At 40.4% G+C, this 24,758-nt stretch overlaps 2 protein-coding genes and 1 long non-coding RNA gene across 5 annotated transcripts; 2 read left to right on the top strand and 1 right to left on the bottom strand.

Moving 5' to 3' along the window:
* The first annotated feature begins 93 nt into the window (after positions 1-93).
* On the top strand, positions 94-14,767 carry LOC122397630 (high affinity cAMP-specific and IBMX-insensitive 3',5'-cyclic phosphodiesterase 8-like). Of its 3 annotated transcripts, XM_043396899.1 has the most exons (19): positions 94-434; positions 3,363-3,462; positions 6,198-6,257; positions 6,380-6,570; positions 6,690-6,749; positions 6,836-6,902; positions 6,971-7,138; positions 7,427-7,641; positions 7,707-7,867; positions 8,053-8,183; positions 8,256-8,357; positions 8,437-8,624; positions 8,682-8,960; positions 9,649-9,775; positions 9,834-9,974; positions 10,110-10,271; positions 10,412-10,541; positions 10,709-10,776; positions 10,862-14,767. In XM_043396899.1, exons 1-19 carry the CDS (start codon positions 349-351, stop codon positions 10,937-10,939), a joined length of 2,514 nt encoding a protein of 837 aa, XP_043252834.1. In that variant the 5' UTR covers positions 94-348; the 3' UTR covers positions 10,940-14,767. The 3 variants fall into 3 exon arrangements, with proteins under 3 accessions (XP_043252834.1, XP_043252835.1, XP_043252833.1); XM_043396900.1 differs by lacking the exon at positions 94-434 and having other exon boundaries at positions 1,674-5,336; positions 6,402-6,570; positions 8,256-8,360; positions 8,437-8,960; XM_043396898.1 differs by lacking the exons at positions 94-434; positions 3,363-3,462 and having other exon boundaries at positions 4,495-6,257; positions 8,256-8,360; positions 8,437-8,960.
* Positions 14,768-14,908: 141 nt separating this feature from the next.
* On the top strand, positions 14,909-24,033 carry LOC122397633 (protein lethal(2)essential for life-like). Its single transcript, XM_043396904.1, has 4 exons — positions 14,909-17,510; positions 19,071-19,322; positions 21,952-22,173; positions 23,774-24,033. The coding sequence occupies exons 2-4, from the start codon at positions 19,071-19,073 to the stop codon at positions 23,873-23,875; spliced, it is 576 nt and encodes a 191-aa protein (XP_043252839.1). The 5' UTR covers positions 14,909-17,510; the 3' UTR covers positions 23,876-24,033.
* On the bottom strand, positions 22,180-24,658 carry LOC122397634. Its single transcript, XR_006259138.1, has 3 exons — positions 24,169-24,658; positions 23,582-23,702; positions 22,180-22,386 (listed from the first exon to the last, which is right to left on the bottom strand). It is a non-coding gene; the product is annotated as an uncharacterized LOC122397634 (long non-coding RNA).
* Between the last annotated feature and the right edge of the window lie 100 nt (positions 24,659-24,758).

Here is a 24,758-nt window from a genome sequence, read left to right as displayed (position 1 = left end):
GCTCGGCGTTTCCTTTGCCGCCGCGAGTCTCGAACTCGTTCGACGACATTGAAGAGGGACGTTCAACTTGTTCGCGCCTCGGAAATATACCGAAATCTTGTTTCGTATTAATTACGCAAACCGTGCAGGATTTCCCGTTGAAAATCTATTTTCGGTACGATCGCGCGAGCCAATTTATTCACGCGCCTCCATAATGTATATCCGTTGGCATTATCGAAACCGATAACTCGACGATCTCGATCGCGGCGGCTGACAGCGACGAAACATTTTTAGAATCTGCTCGAACGGCTGCCGACGATGTGGAAGTGGATTAATGGATACAGCACGAAGTGAGAACGTGCTTCGAGAATGGGATCCAAGCACAGCATGCTGCAATGTTTGGAAGACAAAGCGGATACGGAGAAAAGCAAAGCACTAGAAACGGTGGAGGAAGAACGCCGAGTCGCTGAAAGTAAGTTTCCGGTCTCTCTCCTCGGGTACTCTCAACCACTACTAACCAAAAGTTATTTCAAACATTTGTTACTTTTAGTGGAATTCTCTACTCAGCTTCGTTGGTGCAGGTTCGTTGATGAATTAAAAAAAAAAAATGATTAATTTACGCGTTTCGCGCGACGACATCGCATTTATCATCGAGTATCTTGTTCTCTCTCGTTACAAGGTGTTCCTCGGTACGCTGACAAGGTATCGTTATAGAAATATCGATGGCGGGGACCGTGTATCGTATCATCGGGTCCATTTTCGACGTCCGTGTCTCGATACGTAACAGGGAAAGCGAATTCTTTGACTCCCGGCGGGCATAATCGATCAATAAAAATACATTGCAACGTGCCCGAGGCATTGCTGCGTCACTTGTGCGTACTACGTTTCGCGAAGGTAGTCGGAGAGTACTTCGGGAGAATAGTGATTCTCCTTGACCTAGTCTACACCTCTGTCCACGCTGTACTCTTGACTGGAGCCGTCGGTTCGCAACGTGAATTAATCGAATCTGCGGCTCGAAAAACAACGCTCGGTTCTACCGAGTCTCCATCGGACGAATACAATGTTCCGAATACCAAAAGGAATCGGCCAAAGCCAAAGAATAGTACATTTTTCTAATTAAATATTGCGGTCCAAGCGAGGACAGCATCCGAGATTTCGATTCAACTTTCTGTCAGTACCATTATACTCGATTCCTATCGCATCTTCCTTTATCGTTATTACGTATGTACACTTGAATAAATATGCAACACGGTTTTCGACGCTATCTTTTATTCGATCGTCGTTTGAATGGCATTTAAATGTCTGTTTAATTTGCCATTTGAAATTAAGCAATTTAGAATTAGAGACGCAACGATACAGAAATACCAAAACACTGTATTTATTCTTTGATAAGGCTGCGTATATTTGGATCGACGTGAAATGGTAATTCCATTTGAATTTTCAGAAATGCGTAAGCGAATTAGTAACACCTACAAGTATTAGTGTTCGTTTGTTATAAATATTCATAGTGGCAGTCAGCAGCGCGTTAACAATTCAAAGCATAGGTTTTATTAAGTGAACAAATGCCCAAGTTGCATAGAAAGATATCAAGAACAAATTATGCGACGATGAAAAATACACTACTCTGGATAAACTACTTGTACCGGGAAGCGTAAAACAATAGTTTTCTCCCTCGACCGATCTAACATTTATCGTCTAACTAAACAAAGTGAATGCGACGTGACATAAACCTATGCATTTGTAATTATTTCCATTTTTAACGGTGAGTCCAAGTATATACCATGCACACTAGGATAGCAAAAAGGAGGGATATTTTATAACCCACTAAAGTTCCGAACAAGACAGTGAACATTATAATAATTTCAACTAATAATAAGTAGCATAGGTACAGAGGAGCAGCATGGACGAAGCAGAACGTTAAACTTTCATCTTTTTGTGCGTGTGAAGAAAATTGTATGCATAATACGCGAACCGACGCAACTTAATCGAGCCAAGGATCGAAACTATCGTCCGTCCGACTTTCCACTTTGTCCATCGCATTCGCGTAAACATTTTCAATCTGCATGCGAGGATAACTTTCTTTAGCGAGCGTGTGTACCTCGTACTGCGAAACTTTATTCTTTCCGCGTTATTCTTTGTAAATGTTGGTATTTAACGCGTGCAGGCATTGTACCGGAGAGTTTCTCCGATGACCCTATCTCGATCCTGAGCCCACTCACTCACCAGCAGAATTTTAACCCGCAGAATTTGGTTCTCCCGGACAGTCGTTGTCTTCGAGCCGCTTACAACGCATCGTTCGGAGTGCGGGCTGATCTTTTTCTCTACTTTCGACTACGTGATTTCAATATTTCACGCGTTACGTGACGCACACTACGTCTTGCGTACTCTCCTTCCTTTAGAGTTAACGCGTAACGTGGAAACAAATGATGCAAACGGTGTAACTCACAGTGTAATATTTAAATAAACTCCGAGTGGATTCTTCTGTTACTTTTCTTTCTGTTCTAAAGTAACGAGCCAATTATTTAAATCTCGTGTTGTTAATAATTCCATGTTTCAATGGTATACTTGTTATTTTTATAGGAGTAACTCTTCTAGTCGATAAAATCTTTCGATCGAAAGATACTATTTTTACTGGACGTCAATAACCGAACTGTCAATAACATGAGGACAGAGTTAATAAAACACCAATGCGTATCTATGCTACTGTGAAGTTGACATTTTAAAAATTCATATGGCATCCCCTCCGAACAAGTATTTCTTTCCGAACCAGGATGAAAAAACTTTGGAGGACGTGTTGCTTGACGATGGTAGGTGAATAAAAAAACTCTCCTGAAAACTCTTACTTTTCGTTTCCGTTTTGAAACGTACTTAGCATTTCGGTTGAAAACATCGGGTGCTTGTCCCTATACTGCGCTCGTACTGTGCAATTAAGGTGCCCTACTTTCGATCAATTATCTTTAAACTCCGATCCATTCGAATTGCTAAATGATCGTGCCGTAAAAGGTGAAGATATGCAAGTTTCCCATGCTCGACATTGTTGCACGGACTTTCAATGCGCAATAATATTCGTAAGATCGTTTATATTATTGTAAATAGCATTTTTAGAACTTTGAAACATTTTCTGTGCTTGCTCGCATCGATCGACTTAATTTTCATTTAGAAATAGTACGTAAGCAACGATCGATTAATTTCGTAAATTAATCTTAATCGTTGATCCATCGATAGGGGATTTTCTCATCGGTTCTTAACCAACCTCGTTATCGTCGGTGAGATATCGATTAATTGCTCCGCTAATGAATCGATTCACCGAGCCTTCGATCGAAACATTAATTGTACCAATTAATTTTTTACGGACACCCTGTCTTCGTGGAAATTAAACGATTGTTTCTCTTTCAAGGGAAACCGGAGTATGATAATTTGGGAGAAAAGCCTTTGTTCGAAGACATCTCGGCCGCGGACGAGGACGTAGATTTTTCGCTAACGGTGAGTAAAGTGTTTTCTGTTTACTTCCCTGCATTTTTACCGTGAACGATAACATTTCGATTTACTAAACAGTGTGCTGTACACGCATGTAATCCATACTACGCTTTAACGATAAATGACGTGAAAAGATAATGCCTGCATCGATGTCTCGATTCTTGCAACTGCAATCTAAGATAACGAGAAATAATTAATGTCCCATTTCGCATTTTGAAAGCAAACAAGACACAATCGAATACACGTGCCTATTGTTACTACTAATCAAGCAATATCATAGTCCAAGTACTAACAGCGATTGATTAAATAGTTCCTTCCTGATCATCGAACAGGGGAAGGGGATAATCTGAAAGGGAAAGGGAAAAGAAACGATCGACCGAAAAAATACCAAGCGTCAGTCTTTCGTTTTCCCACGCAACTTAATCCCGCAACCAGCAATTACCCCCTTCGGTAATAACATAATCACGAACTGTTTCGTTTCCAAACAGCTGCGTCGTTCCCAATGTGTCGCGCGGTCTCGTTGAAAATTGCATCGAATGTTTTCACCCAAGTTTCCAGCGACAATACACAAACTAAGCCGACCGCTCAAACATTCAACAACTCTGCCGAGCTTTGATTGCCGGTCTACGCGAAGAGTAAAGACTGTCCACGGAATTATTAACGGGTCTCGGTGCACCCTTTCGTTTCCCTAGTTTCTCCGTAATCGCGATGCCCGAGTTTTTTTTTCGCTGTTGCGTGACAGAGATCGTCTACAGACAGGGTATAAACTCTGGTGTCTATAGACAGTCTGTAGACATAGCTGGCTCGTAGCCAGAAAAGCCGGATGATGGTACTGGGGCATCTTGCGTAATTCCTCGACGAAAATCAGTTATTTAAATATGATACGACACCAGTCATGATTTAATAAAATATTTTACGAAAAGGTTACAGTCGACGACGAAAATCTAAAACGGCGCGAACGCTAAAAAGTCCAGAGTGGAACGTGTACAACCCGAACGAAATTAACATGGAAAGTGTTAATTTCTTGGGAACATTTATTACGCCTTGGGGAGCACTCCTTTTCCGTTAGAGTTTATCGACCACGATCGTCCAGTTCTTTCGTCGAAATCTGTACTTCTGTCTGTCGCGAGATCGTGCTCGTTTTCAATTTAAAGACGTTTCGCTCGATTTGTTCTATATTATCTCGACCGGAATAACGGATTGGACTGAACCAATATTTGGATCTCGTCGCGGATTATAGTTTTATCTTGATCTTGTTTAAAAAAATCCTCTTCGTACACGGCGAATAATGTCGGATAACTTCGTGACGAACAATAAAAGTTACGATATCATTTATTTATAATCAACTTCTCGTGACGCGCATGTTTTATCGACTGTTTATACGATACGCTATCAATAATTGTACAAAAACACTCTAGTTCTACGGAGAAGGTTCGTTATCGAAGATAGACGAGGGCTTCTGCTCCTGATAGAACGGAAGGATAATCTGAACGAGCGTCGGTGCTCGATCAGTGTCGCGATGGACGTCCACGGACGTCTTGTACATCATCGATCGATATGCAGTGTTGTCGATACACTTCGAAGAACGTCATCGATCCACTCTAGTTTCGATTAACGATGCGAAGAAACGGGAACGTACGATTTTTAACTAAACGATCAGCAAGTGATTAAGAATGAACGACAAAAGACGATCGACGCAAACACAGATCTACGTTTGTCATACCACAGACTGCGCGGATGTAATTCGCGAAGAGCCAACGAGACCTTGGTACAGCTGGATTTTCGACGTATTGTGCGGCAGAGATCAGAAAAAATGGTACGCGAGCAAACGTACAATAGGAGTGCACGAAGCGCTTCCATCGCTAGTGTTGCCAACACAGGTACATATGCTGCAACCCTACCTGGAGAATACTATTTGCGAAAGTGGATCGAGGCTTTTGTTTTCTACAACCGGTCGTATTCTTCGCACTAAATTTTACAGCGAACAGAAAGACGATTGCTCTTCGTAGAACGATGTAATAATTTCGTTAATCGTAACAATTTCAATTCAGTTTCGTTATCAGTTTCCGTTTGTGACGAGAGTACTTCTCTAAAAAGTCATTTGGTTGTTCATCATTGCGCACGCGTATTCCATGTTCGAGGTACATTCGTAAGCAGGCGATGATTGAAAATCGTTTCGACGCTGCTGGGGACGAGTGTATCTCGTACTTGAAACGTTCCATGCGCTCAGAATAAAAATTCGACACCGAGAGATACTCCATCTGTTTCACAGCGTTTAGAAAACATTTGCAACGGTCTCTTATGAACTGAAGGAATCGTAAAATTGTCGATAAATCGAAATTATCGTTGGTCCCGTCCTCGTTCGCAGAACGACCAACTTCATCGAGCCACGGGCACTTGGTTTTTCGATTCGTTTGTCTCTGTGACGGTGTCCTTAATATGCATAGGTTATACCACATGTACGCAGCTTTTAAAATCGAACACCGTAGTCAATACGAATGAAAAAGTCATCTCAGTATGAAAAGATTAAAAACGTGAAGGAATCACCGCGCGCGCGGCGACGAGCAAAGGTTTACAGTGAACTCGCAGTAGAATATGCCAGTGACGAGGGTTCGGTAGTGGTACATTTCCTTTTATCATTCTCAATATCGCCGATCCAAGTCTTTCAATTTCATTCTCGAAGAGTAAACGATCGATCTATCCCGAACATTAAAATTTACTATCTTTATTGCATGTTACAGAAAGGGCCACAGGATATCGATGATCATCCGTTAACGAACAGTGTTCCTAGTTTGATAAAAGTAAGTAGCGTTTGTACGTTTCCATTTTAATCGACCAACACGAATGCCGAAAAATAATTCTATTGATAGCTCTGGCTTTATCGATTTATTGTTTATTTCGAATCGTACTCCTCGAACGTCAGATATTGTTGGTCTTCTCCAAAGATGATCAGCAAATGGATATTCTCGCTACCACTTCGAGGAGATTGGGGTGGAGCGTGTCGGTAGCAAAAGACGCGGAAAAGGCAGTTGAGTTTTTTCAAAGTCGATGCCACGAGCTAATAATCATCGATCACAGGGGTCAACGAGCCGCGGAGGCCGACATAATTTGTAGGTACGATACGAAACATCGACGAGACAGCTCGGGTATTGCTCGCAAACGTTACTGAAAATTTTACCAAACGCTCTGATTAATTAAGAAATTCGTTAATAGATTTGACTGGTTGGTTTCAGGGCGATCAGGGCTAGTCCCGTTTACCACAATTCCGTTATCATAGCACTCGTGAAAAAATCGTAAGTTACTTTGTACGTTGAACGTTTCAATATCTCGCATTATCGTTTACAATGTTCTTTTTTTCCCCCCCCGTCAACTTTTACAGATACTTCATGTACAGCGACAAAAATAAAATCGTGGCACTGGACTTGCTGGAAACGGGATTTACCAGAGTAAGTTATTGGAACTATGCTCCGAAACGGAGAAAACGTTCGTTTTCGTTCTCTTTTGCGGTTTTCAGGCTTTAATGGAGTGTTCCCACGAGGGAATACTAATAAACGAGTTAGTGGGGATTTATACCAGCGCGCTATTGCCAAGAACTCAACTCGCGGCCGCCAACGCGCTCTATGTGGCCCTCGACAGATGCCGTGACATGGTGCACGTCACGGACGACAAACACATTGTACAGGTAACGTGAGTAATAGACAACTTCTTGATTGCGTTATCAAAGAATAATCTTCCTGGATCCACGACGTTTGCAATACTCTTTAGAAACTATATTCCCAGAAAACCTGGCTATTACCAGTCGAAACCTATCGTTATTGCTTCATAAATATTACGTACCCGTTGTACCTGACGCTGCCAAAAATTCTATTATTATTTATTTCATTTGTATCGAGTTGAATCAGAGAACACCTGCCTCGCGCGTTCAAATAGACGATTCTCCGATTATTTCGACTAAATACTCCTGTTGCAGTATGTTAATAAAATCAGCGAAAAGCTGCTAGGGTATAAGACGAGCGAAATGTTGGGGAAGAACATCGCGGAGATAGTGTATTACGAGAATTTTGTTCTCATGGAGCAACAAATAAGCAAAGGTCGAGAGTTCGAGGGAAACATGAAATGTAGGCGGCAGAACAACCGAATGATCACTATTAATTGCAGAGTGATACCTTTCAGCACCACGTCCAAGTAAGTCGTCTACGTAAATAGGATTTCTCTTGTTGCTCGTTTCTTTCTAAATAAAATGTTCTCAGAAAACCGACTCACTACATATACGTATACGACACGACGTATTTGTCGGAAAACATTGGCCCGCTTAGTCCGCCTCCTACACCGTCGCAGCCAACTTTTCCTAAAGTGGGCGCACCTTTGTCACAGAGGAGATCGTCCGACGTTAGATCTATTACCACCGAGGGTAACGTATCGCTTCTATTTTTGCAATTTTCGAAACAATCGAGCCAACGATCCGCTATCTTGAATTTTAAAACGATAATCGTACGCTCGATATCGATAATCGTCTATCGCGATTGTAAATACGTCCTGGTCGTTCCAATACCGATCGATCAGAGATTTCGTAATTGAATTTCTTCCGGTTCGCAGGTCGCAGACGATCCAGTTTGCAGAGGCTGCACTCTTTGCAATTAGAAGCCCCCATCACGAAAGTGATCACTCTCCTTTCTAACGCGATCACGGAGTCCACGACTCCCGAGTCAGCAGCACAAATCGACAAGGTAGTTTATTTGGTTCGCCGTTCGTTAAATAATTGATCGATAGTACTTGGAGAAAACGATTTGATCTTTCAGGCAATAGAGATACTCAAAACGACCGAATTGTACACACCGAACCTCAGGGAGGACGGAACCTACGCTGATCCGGTAGCGACTGATCTCGTCGGAGCTTTAATCGCCGTAAGCATTGCATATGAATATCATTAAAAATGTCTAGCGAATAATTTCGACGTACAAATATCGTCAATGGATGCAGTCACCGCAAAGGGCATGGGAATCGAGAAGATCGTCGGCAGAATCCACGCGAATCACGACGACTGTTCCGAACATTTCGCGTGTGCAGATCAAGGGTTTCAGAGGGCCGCAGGGGATCGCGGAAATTCTAGACAGATGTTTGGACTGGAATTTCGATATATTCAAGCTGGAAGTTCTGACAGAAGGAAGGTACGAAATTTACTCTCCGTCGTTGTATCTCTTCTTACTTCGTCGAATTCGTTACAGACCGCTGGTCTACTTGGGAACGACCATCATGAATTTGTTCCGCGTCCCGGCCAGATTAGAGTGCGACGAAAAAACCGTCCAGAACTGGTTGGCCTTGATCGAAGCAAATTATCGGGCTACGAACACGTATCACAATTCGACCCATGCCGCGGACGTTTTGCAAGCTACGGCTAAGTTCATGCAATCGGAGAGACTGAAACGGATTTTGGAACCTTTGGACGAGGTTGCCGCTTTAATCGCGGCCGCTGCCCACGACGTTGATCATCCGGGTAGATCGAGGTAAATCCGAACTAGAAATTAGAAACGTCCATTAATGCGTATTAAAAATACTAAAACTTTGGACGCGTGCTGTTCCGAAACTGCTGGCGATTTATCCATAATTAAGCGATCGTTGGAAGCGGTAAACCTTCCCCTTCAAAATGGCTTTTGGTTTTTGTCGATCGGGCATTCCGTTTTCGAGATATCGTAATTTATGTGAAGGGGTAATTTTTCTTAATTCGACTATCGCTGTCTTCGTCTGACGCGTCGCGCCGGAGCTCTCTTTCTCGCACGTGACTCGTGACCGAGTGGCCGAGTGACCTAGTTCCCACGCGTCACGTGCCGGTCAACGACCTTGACAAGGCCGTAGTAAACAAACTCTTCGGACCCTTATATCTCCGGAACTAGCCACCGCATCGACGCGAAATTAAAATCGCTATATCTCCGGAACTAATAAAGCTATCGACTCGTACAAGCGCTCATTTTAAAGGGCATTTAATCCTCTATCCGATGACTGTAACAACTGTTTCTAATTATGCTGTCTTCTATGTTTACTTTAACATTTACTTTGACACTATGGGTCAAACGAAGTTTTAGCAATTTCTATTGATTATAAATGAGAAAAAGAATGACTGGTCGTTTGACCGGTCATGGTAGGAATGGGTATACATGAAATGGTATTTTTAGTGTTAATTTAAACTCGTTTCAGCCAGTTTCTCTGCAACGCCAACAACAAGCTAGCGATTCTTTACAACGATATATCCGTGCTTGAATCGCACCACGCCGCCCTGACGTTCAAGCTATCGTTATCGGAGGACAGTGTTAATATTTTCAAAGTGAGTTTTGCGCTAAATCGATCATCTTCGCGAATTACGGATCGTTTGCTCTTTGTAGAATTTGACACGGGACACGTACAAGCTAGTCCGTCAGAACGTGATAGACATGATTCTGGCTACCGAGATGACAAAACACTTCGAGTATCTGGCTAAGTTCATGAATTTCTGCAGCGTAAAGATCGGTGACCAATCGATGGAGGTACGAATCTTACTTCAACAACGATACATTTCCCTAGTATCCCTAATTTTTCAACACCTTGTTACTATAATGTTAAGAATAGCAGTTCCTGTGATCGTTCCTAGTGTCGTAAACGTTTCGAAAATTTTAACGCAGGGCTACGCAAATTCCATGGACATGTCTGTCGTGCTACAGCCAGAAAACGTAGTATTAGTCAAAAGAATGATGGTGAAATGCGCCGACGTGTCAAATCCGACCCGGCCAATGAAATGGTGTATCGAATGGACCAGACGAATCGCGGAGGAGTACTTTTGTCAGGTAAAATTTACTTACGTGTTTCGACAAAGCGACGATTATCAAAGTTGATCTTTGAATTTGTTTTATTCTCATAAGTTCGTCCACACTCGTTGCATTAAAATCGAAACCACTGTGAGGCCATTTTAATTCTTTCTTCGCAGACCGAGGAAGAGAAAAAACTACAGTTGCCTGTCCTAATGCCGATGTTCGATAGGCCAACGTGCTCGATACCAAAATCGCAAATTGGTTTCGTCGATTTCATCATAAACGATATGATCGAAGCGTGGGATGGTTAGTAACAATTATAAACTACCAGAACCTTTTCGGTACTATGATTTCCGTGGAAATTTCAGTTACGCGTTTTTCTTAAATATTTATAAACGTTTATATCAGCCAGAGGGTTAAACGTGTTCAAGATTTTACGAAGAATTGCGTAACTTTGTTTTGTTTTTTTTCAGCGTTCATCGACATGCCGGAGATTGTGGGGTACATGAGACAAAATTACGAAAAATGGAAAGAATACAATGTAATAATCTCAAATTCTTAAATTTCGTTTGTATATACAGTAATTGATCGTTTAACGCATACTGTTTTTGCCCTTGTTTAAACAGGAGAAAGGTATAACGACTCTACACGACATTGAAAAACTGCAACTACTCCCCGAAATGCACATATCTCGATTCACGTGACACATCGAAAAAGTCGACCCTGCAGTCTCTTCGTCCATCCCCCAACATGTTTACGCTGTGTGTTGTGTAACGATTTGTAAAATATTTATAATATTTAAGAATAGAATAATATGGCACGTCGTACGCTTGTAAGTTCTTTTTTTAGAAAATACATCTAATTTTCATTTACGTTTCGGGTATTCGTATTCCACCAGCTTCTTCCGTTTCGTTCTCCCCTCGAGTTTAATTTTAAACTCGTGACACTGCGGAACGGAGTGTAACTCTAGTCGTATGGATCTATCGTTAGCCAGGTTTCTTTCCCTAAACATCAAACAGAAGAATATCGCATGCATTTTTGGACTATTTTTAATTTTGCTCGATTACACATCGACCTAATTCCGCTGAATTTTAACCTTTACCGTAAATTGTATATAAAATTTCAAAGGCTTGCAAAAAAATTCAATATTTAATAATCACAGTACCTTTTCTCTCCAAGGAAGGATCTGGTTTTATCTGGTTTTGCTTTCGAATGGAAAAGACTTCGTGTATGTCAAATATTCACTTTATTGTTTCTCAGCCAATAGAAGATGTTCGAATATACTAATTACTAAATGTTGCAAAACATTACAGTATGAAATGTGATATATCGTTATTTCGGATCGTCAAAAATTTAACACGTATAATTTTTTTATAAATTTCTAAGGGAACGACACGCGTTTGCAGTTACATAGTCTGTTCTTTTTTTTTTATGTATACGATGCCTGTATATGAGGAAAACTTAACGCATTTCAAGTGCTGCCGTAAAGTAGAATGTAAAATAAATTATGCATACGCGTCCTGATTCTCTTTAGGATCTAACAGTTTTCGTTATTGTAACCTAAGCAACGCGTAGCGCAATCGGTGAAAGCCATTTGTAAATGTTACAAGAATCGATACAAAACTTGTTACTAAGTCACAAAGTACAGGGAATTACAAACACTAATTCGCAGTATATACTTTTCTATATGTATACAACACACGCAGAGATAAACTCTTAACAGTATTCTTTCGTTATTTGGGCATTCGAATAATCAAAGTCGTTTTATCCAGCATCAAAGAGACACGTAGTTTTCACCACCCTAACGGGCGATAGAGACAGTTTTTCCACGTACATTTTCGTAATAGTATTTTAAAAAACGATCGTAAGATTCATCCGACAACATTTAAAACATGGAAGATACGTAGAATAAATGTAATTGGATTTATTGATTAGCGTATTTGTGGTCGATTACGCATCACCTAATCTTTATTAATCATATTAATTCTATTATTATCACTATATAATGCCGCACAATGACTTATCCTGAGGTGTTGGGTAAACTTAAAAATAAATTATATACGTACACCCTGAATATATTCTAGTTTTACCCGCTAACAAGTGCTCTCTCACGTAAGTTTTCTTTGTAATGGTTTTGCGTTATTTTTGTCCCGTTAGAAGAGTTGTTTCCGACTATATTGTTTGGGGGACTAATATTTGCGTTTGATTCGTGTCGCAGTGCGTAAGTTAACGATAACGTGGTACCTATATAAAAATTTTTTATATCTGTTGAAAGTTGCGATACAGCGTGTCGCTGTGATTCACTGTTAAGGAGAGGTTCGAGACAGAGTTGAAAAGAAACTCGTGTCTACGAAATGTGATTTCGTTATTCTGGTCGTCTGCGTGCCATTGTCCTTAATATAAACCTCGGAATTACCAACCAGAAAACTGCACACAGGTAAAAATGCAAAGAACGTCCATTGAACGTCTTTCGGCGACCGAGTCGCCCCCACAAATCGCGTACCCCCTTCCCAAGGCATCGCACTAAAGGCGCACTGGAAGGGAGGATTCGACTTTCGATTTTTTTTTTATTAGACATCTCGTCATCAGTCTTTACTCGTCAGAGTCTTCACTTGCCAGTCACAACACCTACCAATCACACGTCACTTAAATTTATAGGAAATCGCAAGCCAGTAATATTTTTTTTTTTTTTTTGTGCGTATACTCGCACTTTTCGCTAACAGTAAGTAGGAATAAATTGGCCAAATAACACGTATCCTAGTCGATAACATACAACGCTACGATATAATACAAGTATCGTAAATAGTGAATAATCGAAATTAAAACAAATTCTAATCGAAAATTTTTTTTTTAACGACAAGAATCGCGTTAACACGAAACTCGTCTATTTTCCTTTTTTCTTCAAGTCGTTTCCTTACAAAAACTAACGAGGGATCGTCGAGGACTAAAAAATTCAAGAAGCTGAAAATTACGTGCAAGCAGAGCAGTTCGTTCTCGGCATAAACTAATGTTTATTGTTCGTGCGGAATTATAATTTGAGACGAAATCGGTACCAACCCGTAGCATTATTATTTGAGCATAGATTATGTGCTTGATTCTATCGACTTGTACTTTTTTACTTATTCAATGCACGAGTTTTATCGCGCTCGCAGAAAAGAATTTCGAATCTGCAGCATTTATTATTGGCGATAAAGATGGCAAAGATGGAAAAGCCAGAGCTTGGTTGTAGGAATAATAGTCGCCAAGTGTTGGAAAATCGGGAAATATCTTTCGATATATTTAAATATTGAACCCTGATTAGGACACGAAGAGCCGAAGAATTATTAGCAATTTGGAAACCCCAATTTTAGCATCGAGGGGGAAGGGAATGCGAAGGCACAATAAACGAGCTACGCGAAACAACCGCACCACGCATTAAAGAATGGAACGATCAAGTGTGCTGGCCCAGTTAACTAATACAACAAAATTCCCCGTTGTCTTCAACCATATATAGAGCTATTAACGAAACTTTCAAGGAACGATAGACCAACATTTATGCCGCCATATCTGATGTGGTATTGTCGAGAACCAATCTTGGGGGTCATATTTTCACAATATGCATCCGAAAGAAGATTTTTACGTCGCTATAAATATGATAAAGATCTTCCTAGATCCGCTCTGTTGTATGTATATACCCAAAGGTGTCGATAGCGTATGCGTAATTATTGTAACGACATCTGTGATTATTAATTTGTACCTGGCATAACTTCCAGAATGTTCTATGCCGGGATGTATATGTATAAACCACCATGTGCCGTGTACCGTCCTTCAGAAAGTAATATATACAGTTAAAGACAACAACGACGTAGTTAAAACCTTTTACGCTTCCTAAAATTAGAACAGGTTATGGGCCCAGGTGCTCAGTAAAATTAAAACTAAAAGTGAAAGCAAATTGTAAAAAAAAAGTAAAAACAGATCCTAAAACCAATTCCACAAAATATCATGGCTCAGCCTTCATCATCGCACATGGAAATAGAGGACTCCTTGACGAGCGGAACACACCCGAGGGATCAGGCTTCTCAGAAGGGTCCAACAAGAAAAAGAATAGTGGACGCAGCCGATCACACCAAAGAAATAATTGATCCTAAGAAGCCAAGGATTGAATTGAATCAGGATGTCAAATTGAAAGTGATCAATTTTATGCTTAGATCCTTTGCTGAGATTCACAGATTGGCCAACTTAACAGAAGATGTTGCAATGGAGAGCATCAGGTCCAAAATATAATATTTAATTGCTACACTGTCTTACGTCAGAGGGCAAACGAAACGGGTGGAAGGCTGGGAGATGGGATATCTGGGACAACTTTCATCACTCATAGAGGGTTAAAGCACACCGTAGAGAGGCAGATGGCCTACAATATTGTAGAGACGGCAGCTAAGGACAGCGACATACCATTTGTTCCAGTTAGACCAGGGCAACAGAGCTGGTATGGTGTTGCCAGTCCACTAATGAATTTTTTAACTGGCTTTGACTTGCGCTTTAGTGAGCTCAGACTCGGGCATCACACAATGAACATCCGTAAAGATAGGGCTGAAACCATTGCGGTCAAAATTGCACAATATGGCCTCAATGGCGCGCATCATATACTTCTTGAAGGTGTCACATTCCCACCAGAAAAGAGAAGCGCAATGGCTCAATTCGCTTGGGCCTATGACAGTGCTGCTTAATTACATTAAAGCGGAAGGAATGTATGTAAAAAAGTGGGAGACGGCGGCAAAAAGAGCTTTCGCACACTTTCCCAATATAGATGATAGCATACTCCAAGCTATAAAAGGGCCAAAGCCTGACGAAGTGTTCTCGACTATTCAAGCAATGGGGTATTTGGCCCTATTAACAAGCACAAGACAGGCAACGAGAATGTTCCCACCCCCCTAACGCGTTCTATAAAATCTTATCATCCAGCCAAGTGATAAGGGAAAACTTTACTTTCTCAGGCCCAGGGGCATTTCTCTTTTATAAGGAATTTCAACGTACAAAGTGGACAATGGATGGGTTAACGTCGGAGGGGCAAGCTGCACAGATAACATACCATTGTACTTTCGGGACATATAAGGAAGATCTTAGCATATTATCCCAAATAACTGACTTCCAGAATTGGTCCACGCGAGAGGATTTTGGGGGATGTACGCGAGGCAGGCCAATACCTGTGGAAAGTCTGTAACATTCAACCCAATCAAGCAAAGATACTACTCAAAACTCAGTGCTGCAAACCAGACGGGTTTTTTAACATCAAACTACACGCAACTTTCATCGATTCCGGTATTTAGCGGAAAAAGGAATCAAACCTTTAAGCTAAATTTCTTCGAGTATATTGCAGCAGCTGAATGCGTGATTATTGTAACGACATCTGTGATTATTAATTTGTACCTGGCATAACTTCCAGAATGTTCTATGCCGGGATGTATATAAACCACCATGTGCCGTGTGCCGTCCTTCAGAAAGTAATATATACAGTTAAAGACAACAACGACGTAGTTAAAACCTTTTACGCTTCCTAAAATTATAACACGCTCCTTTCGTAATATGTTAGTGATCATGAGCCTTTTAATGGAGCAGGCGGAAGAAGAACTTTGATCCTCGAATTCAGAGGTCGCCGAAAACGCGGTGCCGCGACTCGAGAGAAAGCGAGAAATACATATAGTTCAGAACTCTGTAAACAGACTTGAGGAATCTCAGACCCTAACAGCGAATGGGAATCGGCCATTTGTTTTTATATAGCTGTTTAACTACCAGAACATGCAATTACCAAGTATTTATTCACTTTATCGGTCGTCACTGGTCATAGTTGAGCCTGAATTAATGCTTGTATACATATGTAAGAGTATCTGCGACGCTTAGAGGCGAGTTCAACTACTGCCTTTCATACGATCCAACATTAATATCAGTCTGACTAGAATAGCTTTGATCTTAATATGCACTTAACGCATGGTTTGCGCAATTCTACATCGATATCGGATTTTTTACGACTCTCTTTGAAACCGTTAATTTCAATTCGTTACTAAGAACTACGGTTCAACAGTCGTATGTTATTACTGATCTACACTTTCGATGTTTATTATACCGAACGTGATTTTCTCCGTTATGCTAGTAAGTCGCGTTATTTTTATTTCGACATACTGAAATCGAGATCTCGCACGAACGAAAAATAGTTTTGCTTCACGAACGAACGCCGACTCTGCACGATTCTACATTTCCTGAATCTTCGAATTTGCGATTACCCCTCGTAAAATATACTACTATCGTTTTAGTCGTATCTCGTATTGTAATATAATACATATATGCGTTCAAATGTTAGAAACTCCCTTCGTTCGAGGCAGGGGTGTATGTATCACCTCGACTGTAACATGGAATTACGTTACGTGCAAGAATACATTGGCTGATATACACATCCATATGTATGTACATATCACACCTTTGTTTCGGTAAGATTGTACAAAACAAGTGGTGAAAAGGGGCATGGAAGATGACTCCAAGGAGCCATTTTACCGAGTAGTTAATGTACACGATACAAAGCAGACATAGGGAACAACTTTCATCATAGCACAAAGCTGAAACACGCGATGTGTTTTCTCTCTCGACTTCATTTTGGTAAAAGAAATGAAACGATAAACTGGTGGTCTCCGGGTGGGTATTTTAGTCAATACGTACACTCGCGTTAGTGAAAAACTACTTCACAGCAGATATATCCACAGGACACTCTCCTACGTACGATAGCGAAAGATATACATACATATATGCAAATTGATCAAAGCAATGACCGCATATGGATGCACGAAAGGTTGACGTTGGAACGTTCGTGGGGCCAAGATGTTGTTGGAATCAGCTATTTTATTCATTACTCTTCAGTTCTCTGTTACTATTCCTTAGCAACACTATGACGCCCCTTCACGAATTTAGAAGAATAACAGATGCATGTATCAGAATGCCAAAATTATCAGAATATTGAATCATGTTGGATACTAGCGCGAGAATCCTGCCCCTCCTCGCGCCTTTAACATCCATTCGGTGTATTTTTAGTCAGAAACTCAATGTATACGTCACGCGAACGTTGTGTGGGAGTATCTGAAATCTCATTGGTTGGTCGTTCATACGGGCAGACTATTTAAACATCTCGCGTTTCCACGATCGAGTCAGATAGTCGAATTCTTTCGTCAACAGCTACAATCCGTTTCGACGGAGAAAAATTCGGAGTTGTCTCCCGATTTGCCGAATCAACGTTCCCGAAAACACGACACGGTAGTAACTCTGTTGCTAGTTTTTGTGCTTACGATCGGTCTGTGTTCTTGCTTTCGCCGGACTAAAACGCTTTCCGCGAAATAGTTAACCTAAGGATAGTGAGAATTCTAACCGGTACTTAAATACTAATACACATCTACGATAATTTACATGCATTAGAAGTGTTCGTGCGTGCCAACCAACTCGGAAGGAGTTTTTTTAAAACCTACAAGATTGGCCTGTGTCTTTCTCGCGTCGTCCCTTCGGATTCGATCCGTTTCAGCGCGAATCGATGGTTATTTTCAACGCGTAACGCGATCCCCAAAGAGACTTTCTATTATATCTAGGATACGTTTTATTTATCCGTAGTTATAAACTACCAGTTAGTAAATATCGAGTAACTTAGCAGACTAACTTATTTTTAACATCTAAATAACCGTTACGATACCATACGACGCGTTCAACCACTTCCTTTCTTCGTCCGTTCCTTCTCAAATCTGTGTGCGTTTAAAAATTTGTCTCAAGTCTGTTAATTAGTATCGCGAAGATAATACACGCTGTCAAGAAATGTATTTCTTCGTGTACTTCTGGTATTAGTCTAGTCGAGATCGCTTTACACGCGGACAGAATTAACATACCCTTTTTAGCAACCTGCGCGCGCTTTAGTAGTCTCACTAACGATTAATACCGTGTTGTTTCTCATCTAGCGCCTAAATTAGTAACCCAGATCTCTAACCCTAAAAGCTAACTCAATTTAATTCCGCGGGTTCTATGAAGATGCACCGCTTTGTTTACCTTAACGCGTGGACAATGGCTGACGTGCCTCGAAACAACGCGTACCGTTTACGACTTCCTATCTCTTTTATTGTTCGACACGATTTTAATTCTAAATTGACGTTCTCGTTCGTGAACATTTACAGAACACGAGGAACTTCGTCGCTTTCGATGTCAATTTCTACAAAAAAAAAAAAAAAAAAGAAAATATATATATATATATATTACGCAATACGTTCCAAGGTTGTTCCCGTTGTATCTTCGAAATTTTGTTTCATGGTTAATCGGATGTTATATTTGCTGATCATCGTGTAGAGTTTAAACGATGATCGCAAAACACAATCTAAGGGTATCTATGTTCACAGTTTGTCAAACGTTTAAAGAAAACTAATGCCTTCGATATCGATAATTCCTACAACATTACGCGATTACTTTGTATTTTCGTGAATTACGAAACCTCGGTGGTCTTCTCGACGCGCTAGAACCGAAAGAGAAAATTTTAATCGTCGCGTATTTTTAGTTTGTTATTAAGATATGATGCTCGTTACTCGAAATAGATTTGCAGTATCACCGTAACGACGTGATCAGCAAACTCGCGCGTTTTCAGTCGAATAAATTTTGGATCTAGCACGTTTTAAGCTTAGCCTAATTCTTGATCGTCGATCGATTACGATTATTCGTCGTACACGTGTTTTTTTTTATTATCTCGAACACTCATTGTACCCCTTTTTCTCACATATCACATTCTCGAAAGCGAAAAGCAAGAAATAAACCAGAATTTGTTTTGTTTGTTCACCGGTTCCGCAGATGTCGGTGGTACCTCTAATATTTCGCGACTGGTGGGACGATTTCGATCGACCAGTGTCCAGATTGATGGACCAGCATTTTGGCAGAGGACTGGACCGAGATGATCTGGTATCTAGATTCTCTGATCTAAGTCTCGACAGACCCATGCGCTCGATGATTGGCAACAGATACTACCGTCCGTGGATGAACATTCCGCGACAACGCTCGACCGGATCTAGCACGGTGCAGATCGACAGCAAAGACAACTTCCAGGTTGGTGATTTGATCGGTTTTTTTTATCTTTTTTTTACGGGCAACACGCATGATTCGGGAGCGAAAGAATGATCTTCGTCGCTGCTCGTCACTCGACTTCAAATCGAACTCGAAACTTGCGAAGCTGGTGCGTTTACAGCTATCCAAAAGGAAATGTCGAAATCTTTCGCTACTTTCGCGGATAGATATAGCAGACAACGATCAATGATAACGTTTTATTGTTTGTTTTGAAGTCATCGTGATAAACTATTGCGTAGAGAAGCGCGAGCCATATCCATAGTTATCACTCGACGGTACGCACCACACCTATTGCCGAGGACAACAGGTATGGTTGCGATTACCTTTTGGGTCGAGTGGTAACTATGGATACGGATCGAAATATATCGATTGAAAAAACTACGGAGCCGCTAATAAGACGTTGGACAGTTTGACGATATAAAAAATATTCTAAAAGCATTCGATATCTTGTCTTTTGTTAAAATTGTCTTTGGAATTTGGTAATTCTGGATGAATACGAATTTCGAGCAATTTGAATGACACGCGGTTCTCAGTAATTTCAAGTACGTGTACTGGTGCTGCTTTTGCCGATGTACTGTTTTCAAGGGTTGAAAATGTACACTCGGGTGGTGTTTAGTTAGTTTTTAATACGAGGACCAAGCAAGCGATGTGTACCAGCCATATCGAAAGTGTCGGATATTATTTTCAACGTTATCGTTTAATGTGGTAATCGATTGTCTTCGAAGGGTGGCGAGTAGCGGATATTACACAAAATTATTTCGATCGGGAAAGGACATATAGCGTGTATTCTGATCTCTTTACTCGTAGGTGTCTACCTCGTGTAGCTTACGTGAGATTACTGTCAAAATTTGTATCTAGCGACCTCGAATCGATGAAAGCTTTCCACTGAATAGAACAATTTCGTAATTAAGATGCTTCAAACTTATCGCAAGCAATGTTTCAAAGAAAGGTTCCGTTATAACGAACGGATCTCCCGTGCTTTGCAAGCTCGCACTTGCGCACAGGGAGATCCAGAAATAAGGATTAGAAATGTATTATTAAATCGTGCATCAACGGAAGAAAAGCCTAAAAATAAATCCAACGAAAAAACGATCGTTCATCTTTAAAGATTAAATTTTCATCGTCAGAATTTGCCGACGCCTCGAGTTCAAAATATTCGTCCAAGAGTACCTACAGGTTACTTATGGCGGTGCTTGTTTAAATCTGGAGAAAGCTTCTAACGCGATTTCAATCATCCGAGAAACGCTTATGAAAACTTACATGAAATTTTGATAATACGACATCGAGCATCGTACATACATATGTTTGGAATTTACGTTAACGATAACTTAATTTAGTATCGACATTGTACATAGCACCACAAGGTTAACGACTATCACACAACTCCCTGAGAACAGAAAGTTATGAGATAGTCGTCGTTATTCTTACAGGACATATCTGTAGAGAGAGCGATGAACTTGGTTCTGAATATACGAATTAAAATTTTTACCGTAAATACTGAATATCAATTTGAAATAATATATTTAAAAAATATATCGAACGAAAGGAACGAAAATGTTTTTGTTAAAACCAAAGTGTTCTCCAAATGGGTTCGAAGAATTATCGTGAAAGAAGCAAGCTTCCAAAATTAAGTTAAAGAAAAGGCGGAACATCTCTTTCCCTGCTTTTCTTCGAAACGAAGCAAAAAAATGTCGAATAAATCGGATATTTTGTCTCCATGACTACGTGTCGATGTTACAATTAGAACTGGATAAAACGCCCGGAATATATTTCTCGTGAGCGTAAAAATGTTACACGTACAACCACACGCACACAACCCCTGTAATTAAGTCTGTAATTAAGACAATACGCGTCCGTTTAAATTGTAACTTAGTAACTCGGTAATGAATTCGACTTGTCGATTAACATATTATATCGGTCGCGAGTTATTCATAATAAAGAACTGGTAATTCGTTTTCCTGGCCCATGAACAATGTGAATCTTCGCTTCTGAGTTTCCGGTACGAGGAGCGGAAATATATCATCAAGTTTACAGATCAACGGTTGATAAACGGCTGAGAGAATTTAAAGTGAACCTTCTCCTCGAATTATTTTGCTCAGATTTTTACGAATCTTAAAAACGTTCACTGAAAGTAATAGAAGTAAGACAAACTACGGTTACTGTAACTAATACTATACAATATATATTTATATGCAACTACCGTACCGAAGAGAAAACGTAGAGACATAGTAAAAAAAAAAACTTAAATGGGAACTACTTTATGAAGGAGCACGACGTCTAACTCAGTTTAACAAAACGAATTAGAAAACTGGAACACCAGAAGGCCCGGAATACCAGAAGGCCCGAAACACCAGAACGCCCCATGAAACGGGGGGTGGTTGCTTCCGGGGCTAAAACGGTTCTTAAAATTTTCGGATCTATCCCTTTCCTCTATGTATATTAATAATAATCTCTATATAAAAATAAATACTTCTCGAGTGATCAACGGTAAGATCATAGAAAACGATTCAGATACGAAATTCTATGTATGGCAGAGAAGAGATATATCGGTTTACGTTTTCACGAGTTTAATTTTAATTTGTATTTATTTCGGTTGTGATTTTTTTTGCAGGTAATATTGGACGTTCAGCAATTCTCACCGGAAGAAATCACGGTGAAGACTGTCGATAATAACGTTATCGTCGAAGCCAAACACGAAGAGAGGCAAGACGAACACGGATTTGTCAGCAGACGCTTTGTACGCAGATACATCCTGCCTCCATCTTACGACGTGATCAACATTACCTCGAGCCTTTCTTCGGATGGTGTCCTAACTATCACGGCACCCAAAAAGGTACAAGACGAAGAGGGAGGGTGAGAGCCGGGGGCGAATCGCGATGATTCGCAACCTAGTGCCGCGTAAAAGCCTCGCACGCGGTTTTTTTTGTTTCGGTTCGGTTTTGTCTTTTCTCGATTCCAACGTTCCGTGTGCCCTCGTGGTAGATATTCGGTTTAAAGAAGACGGTCCCGACGATTTATCTCGATCAAATTACGAGTCTGCTCTAAACTATAAAAAGAACAATCTCGTATTAAAGAGTTTCAAGCGAACTGAGGCAACATTCGTAAAATACGCGTTTATCGACTTTAACTAAAAAAATTTTTAAGAGCCGCACCCGACTCGAGTTTTAGATCGGTTAAAATCGATAAAGTACGACTTGCAAAGTGTTCCTCGTTAGAAGTATAAGTCGGTACTTTCACACTCTGAATATTGAAGCAGGTATCATGAAAATATACCTACTGTACACAACCTATTATAACATAGGGACTAACAGCGAGACTACATATTCCGTGTGTATACAGGGTGTTCGGCCAATCCTGGCAAAGATTTTAATGGGAGTTTCTGGAGGCCAAAATAAGACGAAAATCAAGGATACTGATTGTTGATCGAGGCTTCCTTAGAAAGTTATAGAAACATTTCCGACCACAGAGTATATTTTTGCCTGTCGATTATTCTTAAATTCATTTTTTATTTTTAGTAATTTTGTTTGTCGCCCTATAGAAAGGTTAGTCTAATACTTTTCTGTAGGTACCGAATATTCAGTAGAACGAAGCCTCGATCAAGAAATTGATATTCTTAATTTTCGTCTTATTTTGCCCTCTAGAATCTCCCATTAAAATTTTTCCCAGGGGTGGTCAAACACCCTGTATATACATATACACAAGGTGATTCTAGTAACTACGTCAGATTATATGTGCCGTCACTTGTAAGCGAAGATAAAAGAAAATCAGAGGAAAATTTAATTGCACCTTTTTGTAAGGTATCTAATCTTGATCGCAACGATCGATTTTCTTAGCTCCTTTTTTTTATGAAAGGAGAGAAGATCATCGTGAGCAAACTATTGTACTGTACAAATGTACTAGAAATAATCGATAGAACGGAGACAGTGATATTTTGCTACCCCCGTTTAAAATGGAACCACAAAACCTGACTCAGTTACTACAATCATTCTATAGATATATCTCAGATCTACAGATCAGAGTGCCGCTACATTTCATGATCATGTTTACCTATAACATGTTATTTCTCACAAATTTGAACTTGTAATTAACTTTTGACTACCAATAGACGTAAGAAAATACCGAGTAGCGATACCGCGAGCCATAGTTCTTATCTAATATGCGCGTCCATTTTCAAGAGACTACGTCAACGATTAGAGAACGTAACAACATAATTGAAATACCTCGGTGCAACGACCGCTTACCTAATGCATGTGATCTCGAACTGCTCTTCTCAAACAATTCGAAATGCGGAGAAATTTCGAATTAGCCGTACCAATATATCGTTGCGCACGGATAGTTCGAGCACCGACCTCATAGGGTGCACTACAAAAACACAAATATATCAAAGTCTCACCTATAGCTTACTGAACATATGCTGTTTTTTTAAATTTTAGGTCGCGACGCCTAGCGGAACCGAACGAGTGGTCGAAATTGTGAAGACTGGGGAACCCGCGAGCAAACCTATCAAAATAGAAACTACCACGGAACAAAATTAAATGGTATTATCTTAAAAGAAGGTTCTACGTTGCGTTTATTTTTATATTTAAATTTGTATTAAATTCTTTGTATAGCACAATGTATTTAGTAACAATTTTGTAACAATACAATACTATAGAATCGTACACAGAATATTAAAAAAGTATTTAAAAATTTCCTCAAGCAGTAATTAGTAATCGCGAGCGAAACGAGTGGTTGGTTGGGTTAAATAGATAAACGAAAAGTAATACACATACAGACAAAAAGAACTACTAAAAGAAATGAAGTGTAATATTTGTAAAGAAATACCCACGGTAAACTGTCGCACTCCGTACCGGATATGCCTCTTGTCTACATTTTAACGTCCTGTTGTCGGCAGCTTGATGAAACCACGTAAAAGAATCGAAGATGTGTGGCCACTGGTTGATGGGTCTTCGGGTGTTCGTCACGTCCGAACTGAACGAAAGTTAATTTACGAATGCACCGAGGCAGACCGGCCGGCCCTCTTATATAGGCGCGCGACGACGCAGCGTAGAACGTTCGAGACTCGCACCGGCACCCAGCATATTACTGCGCACATTCCTTTCTTCGAGAATTTCGGCTCTTTCCCGATTACATATTCCCCGACCACCGATACAATCGTGTTCCCCGTCTCGTAAACTTTCGTTTCATGCCACGTTTGTGACAATTTTCGTACGTTCGGCGGAAAAAATATGAAAATACCGAGTATTGATCGGTAGACGCATGACGAGATTTCTAGCACGTTCCACTGCTTAAGCCCCACCATAACCGACCCTACACAAGCCTGTACTGCCTGTATTTCTTCGTTCTCTCTTTTAAAACGGTTGGGATCGTATGCGTGCTTGTAAACGAGCAACGTAACTACGCACGAGTTATTTGTTT

Source organism: Colletes gigas, unplaced genomic scaffold (genome assembly GCF_013123115.1).
Source record: "Colletes gigas isolate AHSC1104 unplaced genomic scaffold, ASM1312311v1 Colletes_gigas_Sc00010, whole genome shotgun sequence".
Lineage (NCBI taxonomy): Eukaryota > Metazoa > Arthropoda > Insecta > Hymenoptera > Colletidae > Colletes > Colletes gigas.
Note: the sequence above shows the minus strand (reverse complement) of the source record. Positions and strands in the feature narration are given on the sequence as shown.

Excerpts from the sequence above, each read along its gene's own strand:
- LOC122397630 (XM_043396898.1), top strand. The coding sequence starts at position 5,955 with ATGAAAAAGTCATCTCAGTATGAAAAGATTAAAAACGTGAAGGAATCA. Across the intron at positions 6,750-6,835 it reads ATAGCACTCGTGAAAAAATC|ATACTTCATGTACAGCGACA; the intron begins GTAAGTTACTTT and ends CAACTTTTACAG. Across the intron at positions 8,961-9,648 it reads GATCATCCGGGTAGATCGAG|CCAGTTTCTCTGCAACGCCA; the intron begins GTAAATCCGAAC and ends AACTCGTTTCAG.
- LOC122397633 (XM_043396904.1), top strand. The coding sequence starts at position 19,071 with ATGTCGGTGGTACCTCTAATATTTCGCGACTGGTGGGACGATTTCGAT. Across the intron at positions 19,323-21,951 it reads ACAGCAAAGACAACTTCCAG|GTAATATTGGACGTTCAGCA; the intron begins GTTGGTGATTTG and ends TTTTTTTTGCAG. Across the intron at positions 22,174-23,773 it reads CTATCACGGCACCCAAAAAG|GTCGCGACGCCTAGCGGAAC; the intron begins GTACAAGACGAA and ends TTTAAATTTTAG.